General features: G+C 29.9%; 1 protein-coding gene across 1 annotated transcript; it reads right to left on the reverse strand.

The window, feature by feature from the left end:
* Positions 1–1,609: 1,609 nt before the first annotated feature.
* Positions 1,610–4,287, reverse strand: LOC129285351 (bifunctional UDP-glucose 4-epimerase and UDP-xylose 4-epimerase 1-like). The gene is made up of 9 exons (XM_054920993.1): positions 3,964–4,287; positions 3,820–3,869; positions 3,561–3,700; positions 3,050–3,147; positions 2,700–2,927; positions 2,453–2,534; positions 2,273–2,355; positions 2,074–2,165; positions 1,610–1,892 (listed from the first exon to the last, which is right to left on the reverse strand). Exons 1-9 carry the CDS (start codon positions 4,156–4,158, stop codon positions 1,808–1,810), a joined length of 1,053 nt encoding a protein of 350 aa, XP_054776968.1. The 5' UTR covers positions 4,159–4,287; the 3' UTR covers positions 1,610–1,807.
* Positions 4,288–13,805: the final 9,518 nt, after the last annotated feature.

Below are 13,805 nucleotides of genomic sequence, written 5' to 3' on the forward strand. Positions count from 1 at the left end.
TTTAAGATGTTTAAAATTAAAATTTAAGTTTATTTAAAAAGCTTGTTTTTAAGTAGGTATTTAAATAGATTTTTAAACTAAGTCAGGCCAGGCATTAAATAAACTCAAAATTGAGTGGTGAGAAAAGTTTTATATAAATTTTAAATTAGGCTCAGACTTTTGATTTATTATACAAATTCAATTCAATTTAATCAAAATTTAATTTAACCTTTCAAATCTATTTAATTAAAATTTAACTTGACTTAACTTATTTTCACATTTAGAGAGAGGCAACATGCATCCCTCAACTAATAAACAAAACCGACGGAATCTTAAATTTAAGATCCGAGGAAACTCAAGTGTGCCATATTCATTAAAGGGATTGGCATACCATAATTTATTGAGGCAATGTCTTGCTGAATCCCATAACTGATTTGAAAATGAACCAAACTATAAAGATGCCAATACAAAACGTCACTTCAAAAAAACTAATCTTTTTTATGTGAAGCATTGTGATATCCTCAGTTCCTTGAAATTAAAATATATGATGCAATGCAAGAAAAGTTGGGGGTAATAAAATTTAGTTTTTCAAATATTAATTTAATTTGCTAAGTTTAAATGTTTAATTTTATTAATTTAATCCTTAAATTTATTTTAATTATCAATTTACTTCTAATTATTTTAAAAATAAATAACACTATTAAAATTTGTTAACATGAATAACAAAATATTGATAACAAACATATAAATTAATAAAAAAATGTAATTATCTATTTGTAAGAAAACAAAAGATTAAATTTGAGAATTTGTTTATGTTTTAAAACTTAAAAAACGGACATGATAATTTAAAAAAAAAACATAAAGAACTAAACTGAAAAAAAAAATAAATTTGATGAACCAAATTAATAATTAAAACAAATTTGAAAAACCAATAGTTTCATTATTCTGTAATTCTCCAAAGTTAGATACCGTCCTTCATTATTACCAGTATTTCTTAAAATAGACCAAATAAGCCAAAAGGTGAATTTTATGACTCAGTAGCAAGGTTAAAAAAAAGAAATAACTCCATAATCAAAAAATTAAATGAACAATAACTCACGATGGCGTGGCCTTAGCAGGAGCTTTTGCAAGCAACCCATGAGCCAATGAACCAGAATCTAAAGCTCCAAAGCAACATACTTGAATTGAGGGATCAGCTGCATTGATAACATGTCAATTTAAAAAAAAAATGATTGAAAAAGAAGGGCAAGAATTCCTAAATTATAAGCAGCAGCACCCTATTTACATGTCATTTTATTTGCTTCCACATCAAGTTCAGGACAAAAATGTAGCAACCCTCAATACCACAATACAAACTTGAAACCAATGACAGAATTACCTTGATACCTTGCTTTCAAAATGCAGAAGGCCGTTACTTCACATGTTGGCTGAGGCTCACACAGAATGAAATGTCAATTTCAGTACAGATTGAGGGTATCAACTTTGAAAAGAGACATAATAACCCTATTTCACCATTACATTTCACCTCAAAATGTTGCTCATGCAAAACAGCAACTCATTATCAAACAATGGGACAATTATTTCTATCATTGGAGTGCAAGAATCAACAATCCCCTATAACAGGAGTGTAAAGAATGAACATGGAAAAAATAAATAATGATGATTATAGTGTAAAGAACCAATCATACAGGCAAAGAATTATATTCAAATCGTATTCTCAAAATGATATGGTATAGGGCCCAAAAAATGATGACAGACTTCCTCTTCTACAACACGTTTCCACTGAAACTGGATCAAAGAGCATTGTGTTCTATTCTTCAAAGCTAATTCAAGGCTTCCCCTGGTATCCCCATGGATTGTTGCTTGCCCATTTCCATTGATCCCTGCAAATTTCCTCAATGCCGCGTTTTGCCCTGGCAAAGGGAGCATGTTCCACAAAAAAATATGAGATACAAGATAAAAGGCTTACCACAGTCCGCTAATTAGCTATTGAATCATAAGGAAGCATCGTATAAATTCTTAGAAGTATGAATAGTTTATCTGATTAAATAAACCAGTCTTTTTGTGTGCAAGAGCTAGTATGAAAATACTTACTTCCATCCTAGTTCTTTCTCAGCCTTCTCTGTAGATGCATAAACAACAGTCGCATCTCCTGGCCTTCTCGGACACATTTTTACTGGAAGTTTCTGTAAAATAGAAAAACCAGATGAAAAGATTTCACCATTTGCATACATGCAATCAAATGTCGTGCGTCTGAGAAGGGGGCGCTTTTGCGAGGAAGATGCACAATTACCTTACTGGAAGCTTTTTCAAAGGCTGCTACCATTTCGAGCACTGATGTGCCACAACCAGTTCCCAAGTTGTAAGCAGTACAACCTAAGCACCAAGTGGCCCCAACAACAAACGGGATGAATTAAGAAACATGTCCAAAATTTTGTTGCAGCTCAAGACAAAGAAAAGGAGGATTAATCACCGATGTTTTCTGTTGCAAAAAGCTTCCGTAAGGCAGCAATATGACCATCTGCTAAGTCCATTACATGAATATAATCCCGTATCTGATTTCAAAAAAAAAAAAAAGTAGTTTAACAATTTAGAACGGGAAAAATATGTGTTTCTGCTTCTACTTGAGTTTGCATTGTTCCCCACAGAAAGGGTTTGGAATATGCAACTCCAGAATCTTCCATTTAAAACAGAAATTGTAGTTATTCGGATTTACTAACCGCGCTGCCATCCTTTGTCGGATAATCATATCCATATACATTGAGCACTGGCAATCTCCCAACAGCAACTTGCTGAATGTAAGGCATTAGATTATTTGGGATGCCCCGAGGATCTTCACCAATTCTACCACTTTCATGGGCCCCTACTGGATTGAAATATCTCAGTAAAATGATTCTCCATTCTGGCTCAGCTCTCTGAATGTCTCGAGCAATTTCTTCACTAAAAAGCTATCATGAAATGGTGTGTCAGAGAGAAAATTAGGGGGGGAACAACGGACTAGATCAGTAGATCCTGTAAACAAGTCATGAAACAGAGAAAGTAAATGTTCTTAAACCATAGGGATGATTACCTTCGTCCGTCCATAAGGATTCATGGCCTGTAACTTAGAATCCTCAACACAGGGTATCTCATCAGGTTGGCCATAAACAGTGGCAGATGACGAAAAAAACCATCTACTCTACCCAAAGATATAAATTAGAAGTGTTAAGCCTATAGAATGAATTGTCAACAGCTGGTAAAATTCCATGTTATTGTTTAAAAAAATAAAAATAAAAAGAAATTGCAACATCTATGTCAAGCAAATATAAAATCCGAAATCAATTATCTCCAGAAATAGGAAAAACATGATTATAACGCATATGTAGAGCCTTCCGTCAATTCAGTATCATGCGCCAAACGCAACAATCGTGGGTGTAATCATCAGATGCTCAAGGTCAAGGAAGCCACATTGCCGAAACACAGCTTGAAATTAGCATCACCAAGCAATTACGAGGATATAAATCCGGAAAATTCACACTAGGCTTCCTCCTTACTAGAGATTCAAGAACAGAACCGAATATTTTAAAGATTGAAACGAGAACTTGCCTTTTTGCAGTTATACTTTGCCATAACTTCATATAGATTGATAGTGCCGACCATATTATTATCGAAGTATTTGCGGGGTTTGGCAACGCTTTCTCCAACTGCTTTCAGGCCCGCAAAGTGGATCACAGCATCAAATCTTCTCGTGATTAAGCACAGGAAAAAAAAAAAACAAAGCCTTAGCTCTAAATGTGTTTTAGATTTAACAGAGATATCCAATGAAAAAAATAAATAAAATGAAAAGCATAATTAACTTACTTCTTTTTGTTGAAGACCTTCTCCAAATCTTCTTTATTCCTGAGATCACCCTGCAAAAGTAATAATTGCTGAGATGTAATAAATTAAAATGCATTCTGAAGTCCCGAAGAAAATCAAATTGGCACCGAACGAGGCATCTGATACCTGGTTGATCTCGAGATTCTGAGAAAGCTGCGGACCCACCAAATCTCGAACCCGATTCACTGCTTCCATCGAGGAATTGTTGAAATTGTCGATAATGGAAACATCGAATCCCTGTTTGAGAAGCTGAACCACTGTGTGAGATCCAATGAAACCCGCACCGCCAGTTACGAGAATCGTTTGCCCTGAACACACCATTTCCCCGACCTTCGAAAGAATCAAAGGTAGGGACAAAAAAGCCAGATTTGCGGGAGAAAAGGCAGAGGAGAGATGATAATATATATGAATATGAGAGAGAGAGAGAGAGAGAGAGAGAGAGAGAGAGAGAGAGAGAGAGAGAGAGGAGGGAGGTGAAATCAAAAGAAAAGCGAGGGAGAGACGAACTGAAAGAGCACTCTCGGGGAGAGAAATTGAGCAGACACATCAATTAGTTTTGAATTTGATGGTTTAATCACGAGTAATCAAATGATTCTTTTGGCGGGTCTTTTTTCTTGAAAATTGAAATAAAACTTTTACAAACTTTTTTCCGACATTATTATTATTTCCTCACCATAATGTATTTATGTAAAAAAAAAATTAGGATATCCTCATATGAATTTATGTAAAAAAAATTAGATATCCTCATATGAAATAATTCTAACATTTTTAAAATTTCATGTCAAGATCTGTAATTAAAGGATAATATATCCCTCCTCCACTTTGCCAACCAAGCAAGAGAGCGGATTCATTCTCTTTTCATTTCCAGCTAAATTTTTTTCTTTTGGCCATGTTTGATATATAAGGTAAAAATAAAATTAGAAAAAGAATGTTAATTTAAACATGTTTGGTATTCTCTTTGTTCAAAAATATAAAATATTTTTTAAGAGATTGGATATCTAAAAATGTAATCTTTAGTTTTTCAAGATATATTCATTATCTTTTTTTTTTTAAGTTCCTCTATTTTATAAATCAATTTATATTTATTTTAAAATGAAACACCCTATTAAATAGAGTTAAATATAAAAAGATAGGATTAATTTAAAAATAAGTAACTACTTTACAAATGTAAGATTTGATCAAAATTACATTTTTAAATGAAGAGAGTATGTAAGAGTTACAATTCTTAAAAATCTTAAATTTATTAAAAATGTAAGAATTCAATTTCACCGTAATGACAAAGGAATCACTTCAATTCCCTTAAATTCATTTTATGAACCCCATTACCCTCATGTATTTTGCTTGTTTATGATAAAGGAGGTTTTTCTTTATTTTGAAAAAAAAAAGGCAATTTGATCTTTTTTATTTTAAATACATATATTAATTAAAATTATATTAGGACTCCATTTTAATGTCAAATACACTTTTAAAATCTAATTACATTTGAATTTTGATTCTAATTCTAATTTAAATTATAATTTAATCAAAAACTCTTTCATTATATCAAAAGAGACCTTTGTTTTTTTTTTTTTTTTGTAACATACTAACATAAGAACTTTCTAGAAAGCCATATATGAGTTCAGTGGCGGGGGAAGAGAGGACCAACAAGTGCCACACCCCCTCCCAATTTTTTTAAATTTTTTATATTATATAGGTGTTACATATTTTTAAACCTTTTAAAATTTACAAAAACTTTGTAATATATATATATTTTTAATCTTGATCATCCTTATTTTTAAATTTTAGCTCTGCCCTTACGTATATCATAGTACTGTTCTTCTCTAAGTGCCCTCGGCTGCCGAGTTATGACAAAATCGGTGCAACAGTGCCAGTAAATCACACCCTCGAGCAGCATGAATTTAATTATGTTTATGAATTATTATGACGACTGAAGGACTTGATACGTAGAAAAGATGCCACCCACAATTTATTGGACGGGAAAGTAGGCCAAATCATATCCTAAGATCTCAAAACTTAAATAGAAAAATTTTAATAAAAATCTTTTAACTACACTTATTAAATTCAAAACCGATAAATTTTTAAAATTATATTACAATTCAAAAGTATTAATTTAATATTAATTTTTTTAAAAAATAATAAAGTCGGCTCTCATTTAAATTAATATCAAAACTTTCTCATTTCACTTGTTTAATGTCATACTTCACTTATTCATTTACTTATAAAATATTAATTGTCTTACTTAACTTATTTTCATTTTATATGTTTAAATTATCTCAAGATAATTTGTTGATTTTTATATTATATGTTATTTATTTACTTATGGACTATGGTTGTCAAATTCCCAAATTGACTCTCCGAGTTTAATGTTTTTACACTTTTAGCTCACAAAATCGTGTCAAATCACTCATGAACTCGGTTAAACTGACAAGTTTACCATTTCTACGTTTTAAATTTACAAAATCATGTCAACTAATTTATAAAATTAAACTAAATACAAACTTAGTTAAACTTGTTAAACTCATCAACTTTTTTATGGAGTTAAGTGAATTAAGTATATATTATGTAGAACTCGATTTATAGAAGTGGTAGGACTTGATTCAAAGAAAAAAAACTTAAAAATCAAAAAAATATTAATAAAAATAAAAAATACTAAAAATAAATTGCCCTATTTTGAAATATCTATATTGTATGATAATCTATCAATGTAGACAGGTTTGATTTCACTGATTTGTATTTAAAATATATTTAAATCAAATGATGGTTGTATTTTATATTTTAATTATTTAATTATATACTATTAATGATTATTTATTAATAGAAGTAAACTCTTACAAGTTTACGATCTAAGTTTGAGTTTACATTCTTGTCATGAATTTACTTAAACTTATGAGTTTAACAAGCTTGTTATATACAATTGTTTATGACTCTATTTCACTTGTTCATTATCAGACTTTTACTTAATTTCATTTCAAGAAAATGAATAAGTGAAGTAAGACAGTTTTGATATTAATTTAAATAAACAGTAATTTTATCATTTGTTTAAAAATTTAACGTCAAATGAGTACATCTAGACTGCAATGTAATTTTAAAATTTAGAAGTTTTAAATTTAAATAAGTGTAATTAATGGGTCTTTATTGAAATTCTCCCAACTTAAATGCTTGAAATGAATAAATAGGTTTTAGAAAAATTGCTAATAAGGATTTATGAGAGAAATATTTGTTAATGAAATTCTTAAAAATAGGATCTTGTTTCTTGAAATGAATAAATATGTATTAGAAAAATTTCCAATAAGGATTAAATGAAGAAACATTTGTTAGTAAAATTCTTAAAAATAGGATCCTGTTTCTCCATGGAAATTAACTTAAAATATGAATTCTTAAAAATAGGATTAAAAGACGTTTGACTGATATTTTTTGAAAAAAGTGTATAAGGAAATTTACACCGATCAACTGATCACTTACTTTTAGTTCAAATATTTTATTAATTTTAGAGACAAATAGTTCCATGTCAATTAACCAATCACACTTTAACATGTAACACTTTCAATCACTATCATTTTAAGATACAATGAAGCCCCACAATAGAAATTGAAACTTAAAATAGTTTTTCTTTATTTAACAAGCGATCTTATTGATTTTTCATGTGCCTTTCACATCTTCATAAAAAATTTCATAAAATTCCACTAAGTAATTTTACATATTTAAAGTCCTTAACGACAGATGCCTCACTAATTCAGCCCTTGTTAGCAATTTTTTCTTGAATTTTTGAATTTTTTTTATTGTTTACAAATATTTTATTTTATTAACGATAATCTTATTGGAATTACTACCAAAGGACGCTAGATTAGATATACCATGAGAGGGAAAGAGAAGGGACAATTTGATTACGTGAACGGGGAAGCAGCCCATGTGGTTGACACTTTTTAAAGTCCTTTGAAGTTCTTTTAAAAAAATTATAAATTTAGATATACATGTACACACATGTGACAGAAGAAGTCGATGGTAATAATTATTACGAGATTAATATACATTTAGACCATAAATTATAGATTCATAAATAATTTGAATCCTAAATAATTAAAATTAATGTAATTTTGTCCCAACTATTAAATTAAAGCGAACATCCATTGTTGTTCTTTTTTTTTTTTGTAAATGGGACCTAGCGTGTGATTTTCACTAAATTTCACTCTCCCTCTCTCTCCTACCTTCCTTTGAGGAAAATTGCATATTAGGTCTCATTTTTTTTAAAAAAATTGAACGTTTGTTTTAATTTAATGGTGGGAGTGAAATTACGTCAACTTTAATTGTTTACAATCAAAAATGTACTAAATAAAAGTCTAAGGTTCAAATCACCTCTAGACTTATAATTTAAAATTCAAATTGCATTAACCTAATATTATATTATACTATTTAATACTCCTCTAATTCTATTTATAAGACAAAAAATATTAATTTTAATTATATTTATAGGGCATTTTATTATTTTTTATGTTTATTTTTACATTTCTACCCTTAATAAATGCTAGAAAAAATTATTATATTTGGCTTGAGCTAGGAAAAATTATTCAATATAGCTCGTAGAGGTGAAAATTTATTAAATTTCAAAACGGAGTTAACAAGTTTAAAGTTTTTCTTAATTTCAATGAAATATGTTGGATGCATATAAATAGAACTAGAGGGGGTATATTTTTATGTGCTGTGGGTGTGCATAAATTGGTCGTTCAAGTAAAAACAAGAAAAAATAACTATAAAGTCCCATGCAAGCATTTTAATTGCCACAAAGTCTCACCAAATACACAAATAGCTGTGAAATCCTAGAGACTTAACTTAATCTCATTTTTTAACTTAAATAAGATTTTTTATAAATGAACTAAAATACTCTAATTTGAGAAAAATGAAAACACGCAAAACTCCCATGGCCCCTTCTCTCCCACCAAAGAAACACTCACAGTGGCTAAGTGATCAAAACTCAGTTAACTATAGCAATTCATATTCCTCTTATTCTTATTCTTGAAAAATTGAATTAGCTTTTCCTAGTATAGGCTATTTGCATAAGTTTGCTCAGAGAAAAAAGGCCAAATACCTGCAAACACATTAATAAAGAAAAACGATCCCTCCTTCCTTCTTTATCCTTTTCTTTTGAACGAAAGGATATTTAATTCGAGTGATTAAAAAATTAAACAACATAAGAAACAAAGAAATGACGAGGCTAAAGCAATGCCTTCAAGAGTGCTAGTAAGTTTTAAAGACCTAAGGGTATAAATAACAAAATCATTAATAACATTCTCTATTTATATCACTCCTAAATATCAGTGTGTTAGCCACCATTGGCAGTCATGGACAGCTAGAATATTATGGAAGAAGCCTATAGTAGAGGCTACACACTTTGACTTCCTTTATAATGGCAAGACGATGGTTTGGGAAATTGAGATCATCAAGCTTGATGGTAGGGATTTTGGCATTAGTGAAGTGATAGTGTAATGCCTTGAAACTTAACCCTTGGTTATCTAAGTTAAATAATGGTGATTAAGTACATTAATGCTGTAAATGATGTGTGGATATTAGAGAGCACTAACAAGCTCATTAGATTGTGGTTGTAGCCTAAGAATTAAGTCCAAAGCAGAATTAAGCCCTAAAAGAGGAAGAGAACATAGAGGTGTGATTTTGCACCACATGTCGCAGCACACACAATGGCTATAACAGTGCATGGATCACAAATACACAAGGGTGCTCTTTATATGCATCATGGCACATAGTCAAAATTTGACAAAGATAAAAGCATTTTGCAACCCAAAAAATAAGAGAAAACAAAGAGAGGCACAGAAGCTCTACTAGGGTATGCCTAGTTTAAAGGTTTAGGAGTATTTTAGGGCTTATAAATAGCCAATGTAAGTTTATTGAGCTTCATCCATCTTTCTTCTTCCCTTTTTAGTGAGTTTTTAAGCTAGGGCTTGTAAGGGAAGAGTGATTTTGTGCTTATTTATTTAAATAGTGTTAATAAAAGTTGTTTAGATTATTTAAACCTAGAATTTATGCCTTGATGCATTTTTAGTGGTTAGGGATCATTTTTGTCTAAAAAATAGACTTTAATAAGGTGGTTGGAGGTTGTTTAGTGCTACTAATGGTGGGTAAAGAGTTTGTTGATGATAATTAGAGGCAATGAGAGTTAATAAACCCTATGGCTATATGTATGTATGAGAGATTGGTATTTTTGGAATTTCAAAGTGTTGAGTATAGGGTTGAAATTTTATAATTGGAGGATATTAACAATTGCTGGTATGATTAATTGTAGATTAATCACTGACTGACGCCATTCAAGCTTTGTGGAGCTTTAGAGGTAATTGTTATTAAGGGGCATAACTTTTAACCCCTTAAATTTGAGATAATAGTAGAACGTTTGACTTATGCCTTGCTTGTTAATTAGTTATAGTTGTTTGTAAAACTATTTTGAAAAATGAGCATGCTTTTAAATTTATAGAAATGCAGGTGTAGCTTAGAAGGCATGTTTAATTGATTTTGACAAAAGTGGTTGCGCCTATATTGCACATATTTGTATATGATTGATGTTGATATAAGTAAGATCATGATAAGATGAGAAAGAATTATGAAACATGTAAATGTAGATACTTAAAACAAGTGATGTGAGGCATAATTGTGATCTAGCATCGTGTGAGAATACTTATGGTTGGGAATAGTGATAATCATAATGTGATGAAAATCATGTTGATAAATTGCATGCTAATCATGATGATTGAAAATTTGCATGCCATATGTTAAGCATAAGTTGCATTGTATGATCATATGAGGCGTGAATTTCACCAAGGGAGAGAAGTAGAGGTTTTAAATCTACATGGTACGCCCGCCATTCAAAGCTCGATGGCTTGCCTATATATTTATAATCACACTTGTTTTATGAGGGACTATTCTACTTGTTTAACAATAGACTCGAATCTAATTAGTCTCTACTTGTCTTACAAGTAGGTTGGATTAAGAGTACAACATCCCATAGTGTGTAATTTGAGGAAAACCATGATTTATAAGTGAATGTAGTAGCTTGGTCGACTACTCTTCATAGTTTAAAAGGCTTATATTCTAATCATATAGACAAACCTCGTTGAGTAAATAGCCACGCTTTTATGTCAAAGGTATTAAGAGGGTATAAAGATGAAATTAATCATGCATATCATATTATAGCCGTATGGTTGTTATTGTGGCCTTGCATATCATTATTGATCACATTGTTGTTTTTGTTGTGATCCGTGGTGAATTATTGCTCCCAGTTATATGGTTGTTAGTATTATGGCTGCAAATGATTGATTTATGTTGTGATTACATTATATTATGGTTTAAGCCACTAGCATTGCTATAATTGGTTGACTTGCATTTGTATAGACTATATTAACCTTGGTTCTCACCCCTCTCCTTTTAATATTTATAAGAACTAACTCAAGCTAAAACAAGGAAAAAGCATCAGAGGCCTAAGACATTTAGTTTCTAACTGTAAGCCTCTACTTTGATTTATTATGTGTATTTTAAATTGATATTACTACCTAAGAGTGCATATTCTTTTGATTTACTTACACTATTTGTTGTTGATGTTGAAAAGTGTATTTTAGGCTAAAAATTGTATGTGTTATGTATGTGAATATTTAGAAAGAGCCGAAATACTAGCACAAATAAGGATAAACTTAAATGCATGAGTGTATTAGATTATATGATGACAGGTGTGAGATTGACTCCCCTTTTATTTTTTTTTTACAATCAAGGGGTAGAGAATTTAAAATGTGATATAGGTGTGTTATGAATCTTTTGGTTTATTGCACAAGTGTTATAGAATGTATTGAGTATGGTCTGGGGGTACATGTGAGCTCTTGGCACTTGGTAATGAAATTGGACACCCTTATGGTAATTTAATTGTAAAAAGAAGTGAGTTTAAAAATGAGTATCCAACTTTTGATAGGTTAATGATTTGTGAGTGAAACCAGTGACATTCGCTAGAAGTTTAAAATAGCTTTTTTTGATACCTAAAACACCTTGATTGAATATTGAATGAAGAAATAGGGCTTATCAAAAATTTGCTCTTGTTGCTGTAAAATTGACAGCAACAGAGTTGTTGTTCTATGTGACAAGTTGCGGCACATGGCACAAAGAAGAACAAGACAATGTGTGTGTGTGTGACAAGCCATGGCTTTCCTCTTCTTTCTTATATTGAAATGTTGTTTTTCATCTAAATGCAAATGCTTTGTATATAAAACAATATCCCATGCTTCCTTACTTAATTTTACTTTGATTTTGATTATGAAAAGTAGATTTAAGTGGATTTTAAGTTACAAAATTTGAGATCCTATTTATATTACTTTTGACGTTTTCAAAACCATAATGATTTTGTAAATAGATGGTAATCCTTTTAGATTAATCTCATGATCACCTTAGTGTTGGAAATTAAGTAATGAATTCATAAGGGCAACATTAAATATTGAGTTTGAAAGTGGTTGAGAAGAAAGAAGAAAGTGGGATAGGTTTTGATGCATTTCCTTTTCTCAAAAAAGAATTATGGCATTTTGGTCAATTCATATACCTAAGTTCCTAAGGAATTCACAGTTACTTAAGCATTCTTTGCGGTGATTGGAATGCTTGCAGGGAACTTTGGAGTGATTTTCACTATATAAAAAAAAAAAATCAAAATGTGGATTCAATCTTCAAAGGCTTGGTATGTATGTTGTATAATACACACACATATAACAGTCAAGTCATATATATATTTGACTTGCATATGAATATTTGTTGAGTATTTTAGTTGAAATGATTATTGAAATTGTAGACATATCGTTTGCACGTGAATTTCAATAGGCCCAAAAGAAGTTGAGATATCTATGTCATCAATTTACATCAACATAGTCACCATCAACTATCCTTTTGCGGCTTAATATATCAATACACCATCGATTCAAAATTATTAAAATATAGAATATGGAAAATGTAAGACTAAGGGCTTGTTCATTTTCTATTTTTAAAAATTGTTTCTTGTTTTTTAAAACAAAGAAACTTAAAAAATTATTTGGTTAAGTGTTTTTGATTTAATTATTTTTAAAACTGCTTTCATTTTTTTCTTTTAAAAACAAAAAATAAAAACAACTTTAAGTTGTTTTTGTTTTATTTTTTATTTTTCAAATACATAACATTTAATTATTGAAAATTATAATTATGTTGACCAATTTCTTTTATAAATCATTATCATTAACCATCTATAATCATTACTATTACTCTATTTTTAATTCTAAAACTATTTTTAAATTAATAGAATCAAATGAATTTTTATTTTATTTTGTTTTGAAAATTATATTATAAATAGTTTTTAAAACAAAACATGACCCAAAAAAAAATAGGTGCTAAGTTTGAATACTATGATTTTGTAAAATTAAAGTTTTTTGTTCACTATAAGTCAGTTTGTTAAAAATTCATTTGACAAAAGACAGTTTAATGAAAGTTAATTATTTAATAAAATTTATATTTAGATATATATTTTTAAAAGTTGTTTGGATTATATAAAGTAAAACGTGATTTTCAATGTATAATTATAAAAAAACATTAATTTATGATAAGTTGTAATTTTTTATTATATAAATATAATATATTAAAAATGTTTAAAAATCAATATAATTCAAGATCAGGGCCAGACTTCGTGCCTTGTTCAGGAGATCCTTCAAGAAGGCTGGACGACTTGGCTCAGGAAAATGAACTTTCTTTCGAAGAAGTAATGGTTCTTTATAATTAGATTATTTGGATCTGATCTTATAGTTTTTCCTTCTTCTGCTGTCTTTGAAGGACATGAACAATGCTTGAATCTCATCATTGCCTTCGGAGCTATTCTAAGCTGGGTTAGACAGGTAGCTGAAGATTGGACTCTCCCTTATCTTCCAATTGGGTTGATTGGATTTAAGAAAAAATCCTTTTCAACATGTGGAGAA

This window comes from Prosopis cineraria, unplaced genomic scaffold (assembly GCF_029017545.1).
Source record: "Prosopis cineraria cultivar Desert tree isolate PC_DT_omini unplaced genomic scaffold, ASM2901754v1 PC11, whole genome shotgun sequence".
NCBI lineage: Eukaryota > Viridiplantae > Streptophyta > Magnoliopsida > Fabales > Fabaceae > Prosopis > Prosopis cineraria.